This window comes from Podarcis erhardii (assembly GCF_964252035.2).
Source record: "Podarcis erhardii genome assembly, chromosome: 9".
In the NCBI taxonomy this organism is placed as follows: Eukaryota; Metazoa; Chordata; class Lepidosauria; order Squamata; family Lacertidae; genus Podarcis; species Podarcis erhardii.
Window position 1 is genome coordinate 52,752,675 of NC_138512.1, and position 16,547 is coordinate 52,769,221.

At 38.3% G+C, this 16,547-nt stretch overlaps 1 protein-coding gene across 2 annotated transcripts in view; it reads right to left on the minus strand.

Moving 5' to 3' along the window:
* The window catches only part of LOC309350139 (bifunctional heparan sulfate N-deacetylase/N-sulfotransferase 3), a 62,719-nt gene that overhangs the window by 4,130 nt on the left and 42,042 nt on the right, over positions 1-16,547 (minus strand). For both annotated transcript variants that reach the window (XM_081876830.1, XM_081876831.1), the window contains exons 6-12: positions 12,766-12,948; positions 11,327-11,423; positions 10,329-10,452; positions 7,588-7,762; positions 6,204-6,374; positions 5,197-5,306; positions 30-132 (exon numbers count right to left, since the gene is read on the minus strand). In XM_081876830.1, the coding sequence (XP_081732956.1) occupies positions 30-132; positions 5,197-5,306; positions 6,204-6,374; positions 7,588-7,762; positions 10,329-10,452; positions 11,327-11,423; positions 12,766-12,948 (963 nt within the window). The remainder of the gene's footprint in view (positions 1-29; positions 133-5,196; positions 5,307-6,203; positions 6,375-7,587; positions 7,763-10,328; positions 10,453-11,326; positions 11,424-12,765; positions 12,949-16,547) is intronic.

The window sequence follows — 16,547 nt, forward strand, 5'->3', positions numbered from 1 at the left end:
ATCCATAGCACAACTAATAAAGAGTTTACCTCAGAATCCATTGGAGGGTACTTTCTGCCTTTGCTCTTTCCAAGACATTTTGTTTTTCCTTCTTCTAAGAGTTGACACCAGAAACCCTTGTGTGAATCAAACCTGAAACATATAATGCTTTTAGATACAATGAATAACATCATTCTGCATGTGGAAAAGAAAAGTGAAATACAAGCCATATAGCATTGTTGCCTTATTTCCATAAACTGAGAGCTAGTTCATTTGTTGACCTCTAAATGAAGCATCATTCATGGACTCATCCACTGTTACTACATGCTTCTGAAACAGTTTCTTGCTGGTCCCTCAAAGAAAGGTGACACCACTGTTCACTCATCATCTTTTACATGGAAGAAGGAACAATAATGGTAACACATCCCTTGGTTTCTTTTTTAAAAAAAATAATAATATTTATTACTTTTTAAAAAGGAAAAAGAGACAAAAGAGAGAAAAAAGAACAAGAACAAGAAAAAATAAAACAATACCGTATATAAACCATACAACACACAATCTTAACACATTGTCTAACACAAAACAAAACAAAACAAAAACAATTTAAAAACATACATCATACCTTTTCCATGCTCTAACTTTCATTCCCTTATATCATCAACCTCCTCTCACCTCCCTCTTTGTATTCCACTTCCATTAATTGTTTCAGCAATTCCTTTCCATCTTTCTCCATTTTCTATCATATAAATGTCTTAACATATTTTTAATCTTATTTCCATTAAAATTAGTATACTTATTTAAGCTTAACTCCTTATAGCATTTCTACTAAGGCCATAAAAATTCATTCCAACATTTTCCTGTCACTCATTAATTTACAATATTTCTATATATAGACTTTAAATCTTCCAATCTTCTTCCACCATCTCCTCTCCCCGGTCTCAGGCTCTGACAGACACTTCCGTCCACTCCATACAGTCCATCAACCTGGAGATCTTATGTCCGAGGCTCTTAACTCTTTTCCACGTCCCTTCCGCAGTTCTTCTTCATATTCTTTGATGCTAAAGAGCAGATCTCGAGGAAACTCCAATCCAATGACCCCTCCACTCCCTCTTGACAGGTCAGCCAAATTTCCACAATTAAAACTAGGATCCATAAAGTATTTCAGGGCATATTTCAAAGCTCCTCCAACTCCAAAGGCTCCCCGAGCTCCAATCTCCTCCTGACCCAAGTCCATATTCCAAAAGTCAGTTAATCCCTGCATAGAGGGATCTTTCCAACTTTCCTTTTCCAGTCCAGGCCAGGCTCTGATCTTCAAAGTCTGACTTTTTCTAGTTTCAATCATAAAGGGCCTCAACTTATAGTCTTCGATTTGCCTCTGTAAGACTAAGGCTCCCCCTTGTATTGCTTTAGGTTCGACAACAACAACTTTCTCCTCCTTTTCAAGAATTTGTCCTGCTAAAATAGATTCCTGTGCCAAATCCTGAATAATTTCTGTATTGGTGCTCACGTTTGGTCCCAAAATGTCAGTTTTAGTAATCATAACATCCATTTTTTTATGAAGCTCTTCCAACAAGTAGTTTACCTTGCAAAATGCAGTTACTAAGGCTTCTCCTGTCGACATTCTCGAATGTCCAAGGTCAATCTCTAGTTCCCACACTTCTTATCAAGCAGCTGGAAATTTCCCAGCTCCACTCTTGTAACAGTTTCAAAAGCTCCCTCTAGAGGGAAACAGTCTCCACTTGTATCAATCCTTTCAAAGAAAGTTCAAAAAGTAAAGTTGGTTTCAATTTTCAGTTACTTTTCCTCCCTTTTAAACGCAGAAGTGGACAATGGAAACAATATATTTCTCTTATTCAACCGACTGTCAACATCCGTTCTCTTCGCTGTCAATGAACTCTCCCAAAACGTCCATCACTGTCAGTCCGTTTCCAGGTTCAGAGCAGTGGGAATTTAATTCTAATCACTCTCTCCTGCAGGATGCACGGTCCAAAATTTCCCCCCTCTTCTCCTGCTTCCAAGGGGGGTCTAATAATTTCAATCGATGGAAATTTAATACTTTACATAAGGGTTTCCAAGACCTTAACTTGTAAGCTCTTTGTTTCAGTCTATTTACAAAAGGGGAAGGCGGACTTCCTGTTTTGAACCTTCCCCGTTCGTTGTCAAATTAAGGTATTTAAAGATCCAATTTTCCGTACTACTCACGGGTTGTTGTTTAAAGTCCAATTGTCCACAGGAAAAAGTCAGCGCTCTCCGGCAGCAGCAATGCGGCTTCACTCCGTGAAAGAAGCAGTCAATTCAAAGCACCGCGCCGCTCACCCCACGTCGCTCCGGATCCCCAGAACAAGGTTTCCCCGTGAGTAGGAAAGGGGCTGGCAAAGGGTGCCAGCCGAATCCCAAGTTCACAGGCTTCTTCCACCTGTGATTTCAGTGGGTCTCCGCCTTCGCTGTGGCAGTTCAGACCCTACTTTTCACGGAGCAAGTTCCTCCCGTTCGGAGGAGCTCCGCCATTGCCGGAGGCGCTAACCCGGAAGTCTCCCATATCCATTGGTTTCTTGGACTTTGATCAAATTTCATAATGTGCAGTCTTTCAAATATGGTGCTGTGTGATCCCCTGCAAATGCATTATGGGATTTCCTTTTGTGTGTGAAAAAGGACAGTTTACCTGTCAAAAGATGCATTACAGGAATATTCAAACAGAACTATTGTATTTGCGGCTTGGGTAACCAACTGCATTGATTCCATAGCCATAGCTGAGGTTAATGTGCACCAGTTCTCAGAAACATGAATATCATTTGTTCTGTTTCATTGTTTCTACTTATCCTTCTTTAGAATACTGAGCCTCATTAACACCTCTAGTGTGGGAGTCATTACAATGTTCTTCCTTCACAGACCATGAGAGTAATATGAGACATTCCAGGTTCAATGTGAGGAGCACATGTGATGACTCCCCCTGTGCCATCCATGCCCGTTTTCTGGGAGGGACAATGTTTGCATTAATATAAGAAGAGTCTTGCTAGATTAGATCAAAAGCTTATCTAATGCAATGTTCTATTCTCACAGTGGCCAGCCAAATGCTTATGGGAAGCCAACAGGCAGAACATGAATGCAATAGCGCTCATGTTTGGGTACCCCATAACTGATTTTCAGAGACATACTGCATATGATACCCGAAGTAACATAAGGCCATTATGACTAGTAGTTAATTAATAGCATCTGCCATGAATTTGTTTAGTTCTTTTAAAAGTCGACTGTTTTCACTGCCCCAAGGCACGGGGTGGATTATTGTGGCACAGTAGTGCACAATAGAGGGGCACTATGTCATATGCTGGACTTCATATGTGACACACTTGTCCAAAATATTGGGTGCTGGTGGTTTAAGCAAAGATTAATATTCACCAGCTTATATAAACTGAATGGAAAAAGAAAAGAAGACATCCAAGGTTAAATAAATTCAGAGTGTACTTTTATGAGAGCTGTATCAGATCATTTAAGTGAACAAGTAACCCTAAATAGAAATCTTTTAACAAATCTTTGTTCGCAAACAAGAGTAGACAGGAAAGAAAAGCATGTGCTGGAATTAGATGCAGATGGGAATAATTCACAGCATCCAGGTCAAGCAGTATGGTGTAAAAGAGGCTGAAAGCTCAATAGAATTACTCTAGGGGTGAATTTGATCCATTATGTCTTTACAATGCACTTGACTTTATCTCATGGAAGATAAAGTTGGGTTTTTTTGCCACATACTCAACAAAAAAAGAACAGCACAATTGACTAAGAGGCGTTAAATAGAGAACTGTCTGGGAATGAACACTATTCTTTTTTGAGAGCTTCTTATGAAAACAGACAATGGGATTTCATACAAAAGAGCAGACTAAGGTTATCAATCTCATTTTAAGGGCAAGTGAATAAATGTTTGAATCAAAATGGTTTGTGTACATGACTATTTATTATATACACAGTGGGTCCTGTATCCCTGACACTGGCATTGTTGTGCCTTTCTAATCAAATAAAAAGAAAAGCAGCTTCTGTCCTTGCTGCTTATGGATAGTGAATCTTCTGCTGCTGAGCAAAGAGGTGGAAAGGCGTTCCACTTATCCATTCAAAAGCAGAACCAATTTATAGAGAACAGTCCTTGTTTTTTCTGTCTAGTGTCTTGACTGTTCTAAAGTGGTTCACCATATGCATGTTTAAAGTAAGATTTACAGAAATAGTTTTCTTCCCAGTCATTGTGTACAGCGAACAGGATTATTGTGAATTAGCTGGGTTGTTCCCACCTCCACTCCCGAAAGGAAATTGTGATGTCATAAGGTGATGTATGAGTACATATTTATCCATGGGAATTAAATGGGGGGAAGGCTTTTAAAAACCCACATATTTCTAAAATTAGAAACAGTGAGCTGTTTTGGATGATAATGTCTTGACTTAATAAGACAATTTGTTTTGTGAGCCAGCTTTCCGCCTGTATATGCTGACCCTTTGCATGGGTTGTAAGTAAAACAAATTAAAGCAAATTAAAAAGGCTCAAATCAACCACAATTTCTTGTTTCTTCTGAACTAGGAAGTTTGGAACAAGCCAGAATTCTAAAACAACTTGGTATTTAGCAAGTCACCAGGTATTAGTAGGTAGCAAGTGCACAGAATTCCATGCCAGTGAGTTAGTGAGAGAAGGGCTGGATTTCTCCATCTGCTCTCTGCCAGTCTGAGGTGGAAGGAAAGTCACAATTCCTCAGCTTTGTCCCTCTCTGTCAACACAGTTGGCAGAAAGCATTTTTATTAGCAAGCTAATAAAAATGCTTTCTGCCAACTGTTGACAGAGAGGTTGGCTTTCATATACTGCACATGGAAGAGGAGGCTTTCCCTCTATGGCTAGCATGAAATCAGTCCACTAGCCCCTTGGTAGGCTAGCAAAAAACAACAGCATGTCAGCTTGTGTATTTACAAGGCTGTCTTCAATCATGGTTTGAAGCTGAGTCAAACTTACTCAAAAGGTGGCAACCAGTTGCTCCCCAGTTCAAACAAAATGGGAAGCTATGGTTACTTATGGACTTCCTACTTTATTTACAACTTATGTGAAGAGACTGTGTGCATAGGAAAAATGCTTACTCATATCTTGGCTTGTTAATCTGAGATACTATTGTCTGAACTGGCTCCTTATTGCAGTTCTTACTTTTATCATACTATGCAAACTGTGTTAAATAAATCAATGAATTAACTCACGTTAGGGCTTCTGAGTAATTATAATGAGGAGTAACTCCCAGAAACTTCTGCACTTCGTCCATCACGATAGCTGGATCATTTCTCAGCTGCTGTCCATCAATAATTAGTAACTGGGGGGGGGGGTGTAGAAAAGTCAACTGTGAATACTGTATTTAAAATTCATTATATGTCAGACTTCAAACATTTTTTCACATACGCAAAGCTCAGTCTTTAGGAGGAACTGAGGTGCCCCGGGGATCAGTAATGAATCCATTCATATTTATCACCACTTTTAATGATCTAGGAGTGAGGTAAATGGCCCACTAATTAAATCTGAAATGATATTAAATTGGAAGCTGCTTGGAATACTAGTGATGGTAGAGAAATAAAGATCTTCACCCAGATAAATTAGAACTATGGTTTGCCCTGAAAAATACTATCAAATGTAGCTTTGAAAACAAAAGCAAGATATAAAACATATGTATATCTTCTTTTTCTTAATATCATTCAGTCAGGTGACAGTTAAATTCAGAAGCAGAACAGGAAACAGTTTTTTGGGTGTGTGCCATTCTTTAATTGCTTGTTATCCTCTTGGACCACTATGAATGAGCAAGGGACTCTAGGTGGTAAAGCAGCTGGGTTATTTTTAAGTTGTTTGACCGTGTGAGCCACTTACCCTGCGAATCAGGCAGCATCTTAGCAGGAAACCGCAAAACAACAGCAACAAAGAGATTGACAGTGACTTATCACATGAAACCTCATTTAGCAGGCCCTGCCTGTCACTACTATGGTCATAGTGGGACTTAAGATAGGACAGAAAGTGAAAGAACCTTAAAATAAGGGGGGGAAATACTGAAGTACATCATTCCAGTGAATGCATGGGTTGAACTATTCTTCTAACTTTTAGGAAAGAAGCCCCTGGATATTTTGCGGTACCCAGAAAGACTCAGACAGTTGCCAAAATTTTGAAACAGCTTACCATGAAGATCAACATTTCACAAGGTAGTAGAGAGGGAGTAAATATTTACCTGATAAGGTGGAAAGTAAGTTAGCCATCTTTCTATATGGCTAGCATACCATCCAGGTACTAGACATTTCTTTTGAAGAGCCTTAAGCTCTGCTGAAGCATGATGTCCAGCGCTGATCACTTGATAGAAGGTAAACTTTAGAGCTGCAGGGTCTTTGTGTGATCGCTGGTGCTGGAGGGGAAAATATTGAAGTAATGCAAATGGAAAGCAGAATGGCCAGCTTCTACTCTTAAAAGGATACTTCTTTAATTTTAACTGCTTGACAATGCTAAATTGTGAATTTTATAGAAACTGGACAGATGAAATATATGATAAACTAATTCCAGCAAGGATACATTGTTGATTACTTTGGGTAAAACACTAATAGGGTATGCACAGAATAATCAATATAATTTTTGTTGTTAATTACCTGCCCCTCACTTTAATTTCCCATGTAAAAGTGGGAAGAAGCTAACACTAACATCTTTCCTTGATTGCTTTTAGATCTAACCCATTTGATGAGCTACTTTGTTGAGAAATGAGCATATTTGGGTTCTAGGAGGGTACAATTGGTCCTTTACCCAGGGACTTGAATATAGGTTTAGCAGTAGTAATGTTATTCTTATTAATGATAAAAATAAAATATTTTAAAAACACCATCTCAGCAATGAGAAACAGCGTGTAGTATGACTATACCAGTGACTGCCTATGCCAATGACAGTCAGATCACTCTGTTCCTTGGACTTTTATTGTTAATAAGCTTAGCAGCTAGAAAACTTGAGCAGTTGTCTATACAATTAGTTATAAGGCAATAGAAGCTTGAGGGACAGGCAGGCCAGAGACATCCATTGACTCTTGTAGGACACATCCAATCTTCAGCTGAAGCAGTCTGTTGCTGCTTGTCACACCACACCAAAGCTCAGTCCCTGGAATCTTGAAGTAGGATTAGTAAAGGCACTGTTCTGAGACCCTGAAGAGCTAGATGGACCAATAATCTGACTTAATACAAGGCAGCTTTCTAAATTTCTAGGACAGTATTGAATTCTATAAGAAACTAGCTATAAGGGAAAATAATATCATAATAGAAAAGTATGCTATAATAAACTTATGAGAATTAAAGGAATGGATCACCAGTCTTTACCAGCAGTCCAATCCAAACCAAACTTATAGATTAAGAAGTGATGCTGAAATCTTAATCCCATTTACCTAGGAATAAACACACTGAAATAAATGGGGCTTATTTATGAGTAGTCATACCTAGGATTGTGTGGTGACTTGCTAAGAAAGGCTTAATTCAAATAATGTTTTGTCCTTCAAAATAAAATAGAGGTGCATATGCTAAAACAAGCAACCCAAAATTCTTGATCATATATTAATCTAGAACCTGAATTCTTAAATCTTCTACCTGATACCAGGAGTATGCTCGATCTGATGGATCAATGAGAATGGTGATGATTTTTGCCTTTGGAATCAAAGAAGCTGCTCGTTTTGGGGCTTCTTCAGAATGGAAATAGTTAGCACTCTTCTCAAAAAGGAAGTCTGTAGTAATGTTTGAAGGTGCAGGAAAGAATTCCATATACCTACAGAAAAAGAATATGTTCCTTAGAACAGTTTAGAAGTTGCAAGCATTATGCAGAAAGGAACTTATTTTAACCACATTAAAAAAATTCAAAGACAAGCTTTATCTGTTATATTTTGTAATATGTTAAACCAATCCTAGGTGTCATTGTCACATAGAAGCAACCAAATGTTTGCACTTGTCTGCTAAACGGTATTTCCTAATTAGATAAATGAGAAGTTTAGAAACTTTCCAACCACACACACCTGGAATCACATTTTATCGAGGTTTTGGAGCAGGAACATTTGTTGATGTGCTCTGGCCAGAAGCTGCAGCCATTCTGTCAGTGGCCTTTGATTCAGGCTTTTGTGGTAGAAAAACAAGACTGCTATGAGTTCTGACATCTCACAAACCTAGTTAGAGTGAAAAGCATATACAACTGCCTGTGAATCAATACAACCACCTTCCATGTCTGCTTTCAGCTCTGTGAGCATATTGATTCACAGACAATGCTATATGTTGTCCCTATAACTAGCCTTGCTAAATGTTAAGAGTCCATGAAGACAGTCTGTCCAGGGAAACAACATTTGAGAAATTTCAACATTTTGTTTCCTTTCCCCCCAGTAATGTATCTTATTTTCTCCTTAACAACACTGTACAATACTATCAACAGAAGTGCTTCATGGAGGCTGTTCTTAGTTGTTGCGGTTCATATGATGATCAGATTTACAAAAATGGAAGAATCTGAACAAACTGTGTGTGAGTTACAGATGGGTAGCCGTGTTGGTCTGCCATAGTCAAAACAAAATAAAAAAATTCCTTCCAGTAGCACCTTAAAGACGAACTAAGTTAGTTCTTGGTATGAGCTTTCGTGTGCATGCACACTTCTTCAGATACCTGAAGAAGTGTGCATGCACACGAAAGCTCATACCAAGAACTAACTTAGTTCGTCTTTAAGGTGCTACTGGAAGGAATTTTTTTTATTTTGTTTAAACTGTGTGTGAGTCAGTCAGCAGCAAGCATTTTAGTTGACTAACCAAATAAACATGTGGTATTTATTAACCACAAACCACCTGTTGAACTTAATAATAAAAATCTTTTGCAAAAATAAAACCAATATGGCATTTGTCATTCTAAGAAAGTAGACTACTCTCATAGAACCAGCATCAATGTGTGAGAACAGAGTTCCATGAGAAAACCCGCTAGAGCAGATCTTTTCTGGGATTGGTCCATCAGGCAAAATATCCTGATACAAGACGGGGGCCCTCTTTTCAAGGATTATTTTCTCACTACTCTCTACATGGTATCAACAAACCTTCCCTCACTGTTAACATTATGGGTAATTAGAACATTATGGTTAAGTAGAATAATATTAATATATTAGAATAGAATGGAATAATATAATATTATGGTTAAGTACAAGACAGTGGACACAATCCAAGAGGAAGTTCATTTATGCCAAGAAAAGGACTACTTTTGCAGAGAACCCATTCATTTTAATGAGATGTTAAAATGAAAATGTCCTACAGGATTTCCCTCTTGCACATGTGAGGAGTAAAACACAAAGACGTCTAAAATTACTGCTAAACTGGCTATTCCCCAGCTGGCTGTTTAACGCTGTGCCTGAAGCTGGAGGTAAAGGGAAGTCAGATGGTTTCAAAGAGGGAGAAAAGTGGAATGGTTAAGCCAGACTCAACTATGTTCCCCTAAAAATGTGTGGGATGGTTATAGATCCACCTGGAAATATGTGGGCTGGCATTCCACTACATTTCGACTACTGTTTTAGCCATATGCAGCAGCATGTTTAGGAAGACCAGCTTTTATGAAAGTGAACAGAAACCTCTAAAGAGACATGTAAGAAACACAGCAGTGGCTCTTTTTAAATTGCTACTTGCTACCTTAGTAAAGAATAGAATGTTGTGGTTTATACAGTGGTGCCTCGCAAGACGAAAAGAATCCGTTCTGCGATTTTCTTCGTCTAGCGGTTTTTTCGTCTTGCGAAGCAAGCCCATTGACGGCTTAGCGGATTAGTGCTATTAGCGGCTTTTAGCGGCTTAGCGGCTTAGAAAAAGGGGGGGAAAGGGGGAAAAAGTCAGAAAAACTCGCAAGACATTTTCGTCTTGCGAAGCAAGCCCATAGGAAATTCGTTTTGCGAAGCACCTCCAAAACGGAAAACCCTTTCGTCTAGCGGGTTTTCCATCTTGCGAGGCATTCGTCTTGCGGGGCACCACTGTATTGTCTTTTAGGTAGACTCAGACTTGTAGCTGCTAGATAATATTCCATTTCCATTCAAGACACAATTACATAACGTGACAAATTGTAATTAAACTTCTCTTTCTTTGTATAATCAGAAGTATCTAATTGTTTGAAATATACCAGTATTTTCCAAGAGCTGTGGTAAAATAAGGGAAGAAATCACAGATGGCATTTATTGTATTTGTAATTGATGCTACATTATTTGCACACACTTAATTATTAGAATAGTAAAAGTTATTTTAGTCTGCATAAACAACCTCACATTGGTAATGCCATTTTTGTATTGTGCACAGTATAGAAATTTTGAGATTTATACTAGTAACCCATCTTACCAATCAATCCCCCTGTGGTAGTTATTTCTATTAAAGAACTGTACCTCCTCAAAGGTTTTGGGGCTGGGGGAGTTACTAATGATGGATGGATGCATAATCAGGAACAAATACAAAGCTGTTGTACCTGCAAAGAGAATAAAAATCCAAGAGTTGAGACAAGACAGGACGTTCTATCAACTGGATCCTAATTTTATACAACATTCGTATTTTGTGATAATCATCCTCAATTATACCAGCAATGAACTTTTAAAAACATGTATAATATGCATGCAAAACTTTTTTCAATGAAAAAAAAGTACTTGTCTTTAAAAAGTTTTCTTGGATCAATGCTGAATTGAAATTTATTTAAGTAGTAGCTGTATCTATACTGAGAACACCTGAGATTTCATTCACTTACATTGCAGAAGATGCATTGCTTTAGTGTTTTATTTAAATTTATATACCACTTTTCCATTAAAAAATGTGCTCAAAGTAGCTCACAATAGAACAAAAATGCAAATCAATAAATCATTACAATAGCAATCAAATATGAAATAAATTCAAAACATAACATGACAATCCAGCAGGTAACTCAGTTTGATTATATTAACATTGTAACACTTTAGAGTAATCATAAAACAAACTCAATTGTTGAAACATCAATTAATAACAAATACAGTAAATGTTCAAATGCAACTGAATGCCAATAATAAAAATAAAGGAAAGCAAATGTTCCTGCTCAAACTAAACAAGTATAAAAAATTGGTGTATGCTGGTATTTGGGTTACGTGTGGAAGAACACAACTCTAAATAAATATTTTTTGTTTTATACAATCACTTATAATTTAACAGCCATTTTGGAGTAGACAGTTGTAATGTTGGGGCAGTCTTTATGAATCAAACAGAACAGCCTTCTGCTCTGTTGGTTCATAGAAGCTGCAGTGTAGATAAGCCTGAGTTCATCATTGTTGCTCCTAGCTAATATTTTCTTCTACCAAGCCAATTCAATAAGCCCTTACCAGTTTTCTGGGGTCCAATAACCAGGAATTTTGGTAACCGATCACAGGTTTTTTCTTTTGACCAGATATCTCTGTGTCGCTTGTCATCACAAGGATTCTAAGTTAAGGAAAAAGCAATCTTTCATCATCATCATTATTGCTACTAGTCAACAGTAGCTAAATTGTCTAGTTTACATATTATGTTGCAAGATAAATTTTAATTTCTAAGCATTAAAATTAATTTTTAACTTTAATTTTTGAATGATGAATATAAAATAAGTATTACTGATAGGAATCACGTTTCCTTATTATGATCTAATAGCACAGTCCTATGCAATCAGCATTGAGTGCAAAGAGGCTTATTCCCAAGTAAGTGTGTATAGGATTGCAGCCTTAATTTATGTTTATCTAGTATCAATGCTAAAATAGTTTATATTTATTCTATTCATAATATCTGGTACCACCATGTGGGCCATTTTTGGCAAGTGGGTGGGGACACCCACTTGTCAATAACCTGACATCACAGGATGATTCAAACTTCAACATAAGGATTTAGGCAAACATAAGGCACCATTCCCCATCATGGATCACTGCCTTGTTGTGGCGAAGGGGCTTGAATAACTCCAAGAAGCTCTGAGCTATGCCGTGCAGGGCCACCCAAGATGGACAGGTCATAGCCAAGAGTTTAGACTAAATGTGATCCACCTGGAGAAGGAACTGGCAAACCACTGCAGTATTTTGCCAAGAAAACTCCATGGACATAAAAAGGAGAAGCTTTGAGAAGAAAGTGAGCGTTTCCAAGGCATGCTCTTGTTCATGGGGTCACGGAGAGTCGAAGACAACTAAGACTAAACAACAAGAGTTTGGATGTGATATCCCGCTTTATCACTACCCTAAGGAATCTCAAAGCGGCTAACATTCTCCTTTCCCTTCCTCCCCCACAACAAACACTCTGTGAGGTGCGTGGGGCTGAGAGACTTCAGAGAAGTGTGACTAGCCCAAGGTCACCCAGCAGCTGCATGTGGAGGAGTGGAGACGCGAACCCAGTTCACCAGATTACGAGTCTACCACTCTTAACCACTACACCACACTGGCACCATTGGATTAAAAAGGGGAGAAAAATCTCCAAATTATATATGTTGCTAGGTTGTGTAAAATACTTTTTTTATATATGGTTTTTAAGAAGCAGAGATCTAGAAAGGGGGGGGGGAGTAATGATAAAAGTGATACTGATTTTATAACATTCAGTTAGCAATCAAAAGCTTTGCTTAGTTAGATTCAGATTAGTAATCTGACATTAAGGGTAGAAAGCAGTTTTATATATGCGGTATATGATTTTTATGCTGCATGTTCAATCCCTGGGATCTACAGGTAGGGCTAAAAAAGACTATCAGACTGCACAGAAGATTAAGCAAGCTGTCCGTTCTATCCCTCATAGCATGTTTCTTTTGCAATCTTACCTGCCAAAGAGGGTCCTTTTGCTCAGGGAAGAGTTCAAAGTACTTGTGAGCCAACTGAATTGGAGGTAGTGTCTGCAGCTTCAGGTTAGTCCAACTCTGAACAAAATTAGCCAGATTGACAAAGGTGTACAAACCCAAGCGGTCATTCCCATAGTTAGACAAGTGAGTCATGAAGATGCTGATCTGTAAAACAAAGCACAATTTTCTTACGGTATCACTAGATGGCAGTGAAGTTCCAGGGAAGATAACATCCATGCTATTTGTCCTTAATGCTCTGGCTACGCATGCTCTTATTGACAGGCATATCCTATGCTCTGCTGTGGTGGTAAGACAGCACAGTAAAGCACATTGGGCTCCCAAGGCTGGTATGACATAGCTAGTTTCTATGCAGCATACAGTTAGTAGTGCATCAGTGAACTGATGCTACATCAGCTGCAGTGATAAACTAAGTAAAAAAGAATTTTGGAAGCATAGGGAAAACTTGTTCTCTACCACTATAGACTTTGAATCAGTTATGATAAGTGATGATTTTTGGCCAGCAAATGTGCTTGGCAAATGAACATCTGTTCAATTATTATTATCTAAATATTTATTAAATGGAATGTATAAATAATATCCCTCCCGCCCAAAATTTTCTTACAGGAAACAGAACAAAAATAATAATCACGTATATTGTTATTAGATGCATATAAAATAAAGTTCCTCCAGATGGCATAAAAGGTCTGTGATTCCTTTTCCCCTGGTAGGTTGTGTGTGTTTTCCCCCCCAAGAATGCAGTATTTCAAACATTTCTGTGCCAAGCAGGTAAGTCTAGATCTTCCAAGGATTTCCATCTCTGAACTACAGATTGTTGTGTAGTGGTCAACAAATAAGGTAGCAATCCCTTACATGGTAACAGAAGTCCCTGCAAATTCAACAAGTTATATATAAGGTGCATTACAATATCTAATATTTCCCCATGAGCTGCTACTTTCCCTGCTATACAACCCCTGGAAACAAATACAATAGCATTGGTTACACTTCCCTAGAAAAGATCTGAATGTCGCTAAAAACAACTGTCTGAATCAGAAGGGATTAGTCAACCCAAAACTTGTGGTTACCAAAACCATGCATTTCTCTCCAAAGGTATGGGCTCTTGTCTCTGACCTCACCTCTAAAAGACCAGAGACAATCCCACACTCCCTTTCCCAACTTGGAGCTGGTGAAAAGGGTGTAGATTTCATGCAAAGCAAAAACGAAGCCCTTGTCCCACCTTTCACTCAGAGCTGGAAAGGGAGAGTCTGGAGCTATGTTGTGTTTCTATACTTGCTGGGTTGTTGAAGTATCTGGCAGGTGAGAGCAAAGATGCTACATGTCTGTACCCCTACCCTGAGGCAGAATCAAACCCCAAATTGCATGCTTTCCTTCAACTTTGGGGATCAATCCACTATTATTTGGAATAGAAAGACCAGATACAGTGGTACCTCGGGTTACATACGCTTCAGGTTACAGACTCCGCTAACCCAGAAATAGTGCTTCAGGTTAAGAACTTTGCTTCAGGATAAGAACACAAATCGGGCTCCTGCGGCGCGGCAGCAGCAGGAGGCCCCATTAGCTAAAGTGGTGCTTCAGGTTAAGAAGAGTTTCAGGTTAAGAACGGACCTCCAGAATGAATTAAGTACTTAACCCGAGGTACCACTGTAGTTTGACTTGGTGTAAGGCAGCTTCCTGTGTTTCTATGGATCACATTAGCAGTCCTCTCTACCCCACACCTCCAGGATTGGTAGTCCAGGGCTCATCACCCTCTCCAGAAAGCGACTGAACACATGCCACTGCAAGTAAAAACTGGAGCCCTGCTAATCAGGACAACTAAAGTACATACATTAAAGAGAAAGCATTGTATTTCAAACAATATTGTATTTTTGTATTCACAATACCAAATGCAGTATTTTTCTACAAAAGCTGCCCAACTAGCAAACACAGTGCTCGACTGCCTAGCCTTGCTTACATGGGAAACAGCTTGAATATCTTGTTAAAAGGCCAATTAATTGTAGGAATGACTGAATGTGCTAGAAATTGAAATATAGTCTAATATTATAAGACATTTCCTCTGGCTCAATCTGAGATAAGATATTTCTTTGCATGACAGGAAGAAGGTATGATATTATTTAAACCTTTTCCTCACCCACAAAATCAAGGTTTAGAGAAGGAAAGTTGGATTTGCAGCTTTCAGGTTGCAATGCATTTTAAAATGTACCTTCTATGCACTCCATTTCCACCCAAAGCTCTGCAGTTCTATTTCTGTGCTGCTTCTTTAGCAGAATTTGCAACAAGCATCATTTCACAGAGAATTTGTTTAATGAGTGTCACCTTGTGACACTGCCTGGCTTGTGACTAAAGCCCGGGGCTTCATTTTTTGTTATTCTCAAAGCATGAAGAGATACAAAGAGATATAATTCATAGAACACAATCCCCCTTATAAAGCTAGAATGGTAAAAAAATGTATTTTCAAAAGATGGCTGTGTTCCCTTCAGGCAAGGAATAATGTATTTTTTGGCCACATGTATAACCTTTTCAAATTTCTTTTTCTTATTTTTAGTGCTGAAGCCGTAAGTAGTCTAGAAACTGGACTGTTACTTTCAACAAAGATATAATTGGAAGGTTTCCCCACAAAAGGTAAGCTTGATTTTTCAGCAGCTTCTTTTTCCTCCTACACCTGTGCTGACCTCTGACATTTATAATGTCAGTTCACCTCCCGGCAATTCTTTACCTGCCAACAACTTTAACACTGCACTGAAAGAGGGGGAAAGAGAGAGAACTTGAAAAGGTTAGTAGTTCAGGGAAAATATGTATTATTCTTTCCCTGAAGCAAATCTCACTATAATCCTAAGAATGTTATTGTGTGGAGGGTTTTTTACTCTTTTTCCTTTTTTTTTTTATAAAAAAAGTGGACTAAATAGATCATAATAAATCATTTTCAAAAATAGGATGCTTTGCCAGGGAAGAGAAAAAAATTCAACATGGACCTCAAATTCAGTTTTAGTTCCACTCTGCCTCTGCATTACAAAATGTTCAACATATTTGCAAGAAAAGAGACATGATAAAATGTTAGTTTCAGCTCATAGTGTTAAATCTAGGTTTTCTTCGCTGTTTTAAAATATGTTTATTATATGTTTACTGTTAGAAGGGATTCCAAAATCTGCCTGTCATGTTTTTAAGTTCTACTCAGGAACTTTGCTTATCATGGCAAAGTCCCAGATGTTTACAACTGCTTCTCTATGGAGACAAATTTATATTTAGGAAGCCCACTAGTTCTTTGTAGTACTGTGAAGTCCAGACCCTGAATGGCACCAAGACAAGACTCAGCAGTACGGAAGGAGGAATCATTTCACTGCAGCACTGTGATGGGAGAAGCCATGCCAGGAAAATTGGCCCTTCATCATCTCTTAAACATTTTTAGCAGCCTATAGTAAGGCCTTTGGTCCAGGAGAGAACTTGAATGTATGTGAAATGTTCAGTTTATCAAAATAACATTCCACATGTGTAGCTATGTTGGTTTCCATAAGCAAATCCTACAAAGAGCATTGCCTTACATTAAATAATTATACACTTAATATTAGTATAAAGGTCTCTGGAGCTGGAGCTCATTTCTTCAGATGTGTGAAAATGCAAAACCAAACTAGGAACAAAAACAACCAGCATTTCATTATGCTTAAGCCCTACAATACATTTCCTACATGCAAATTGGTCCTGAGCAATTTCTTAGTGAATATATGCTTTCCAATTCTTCTCAAGCAAATGTG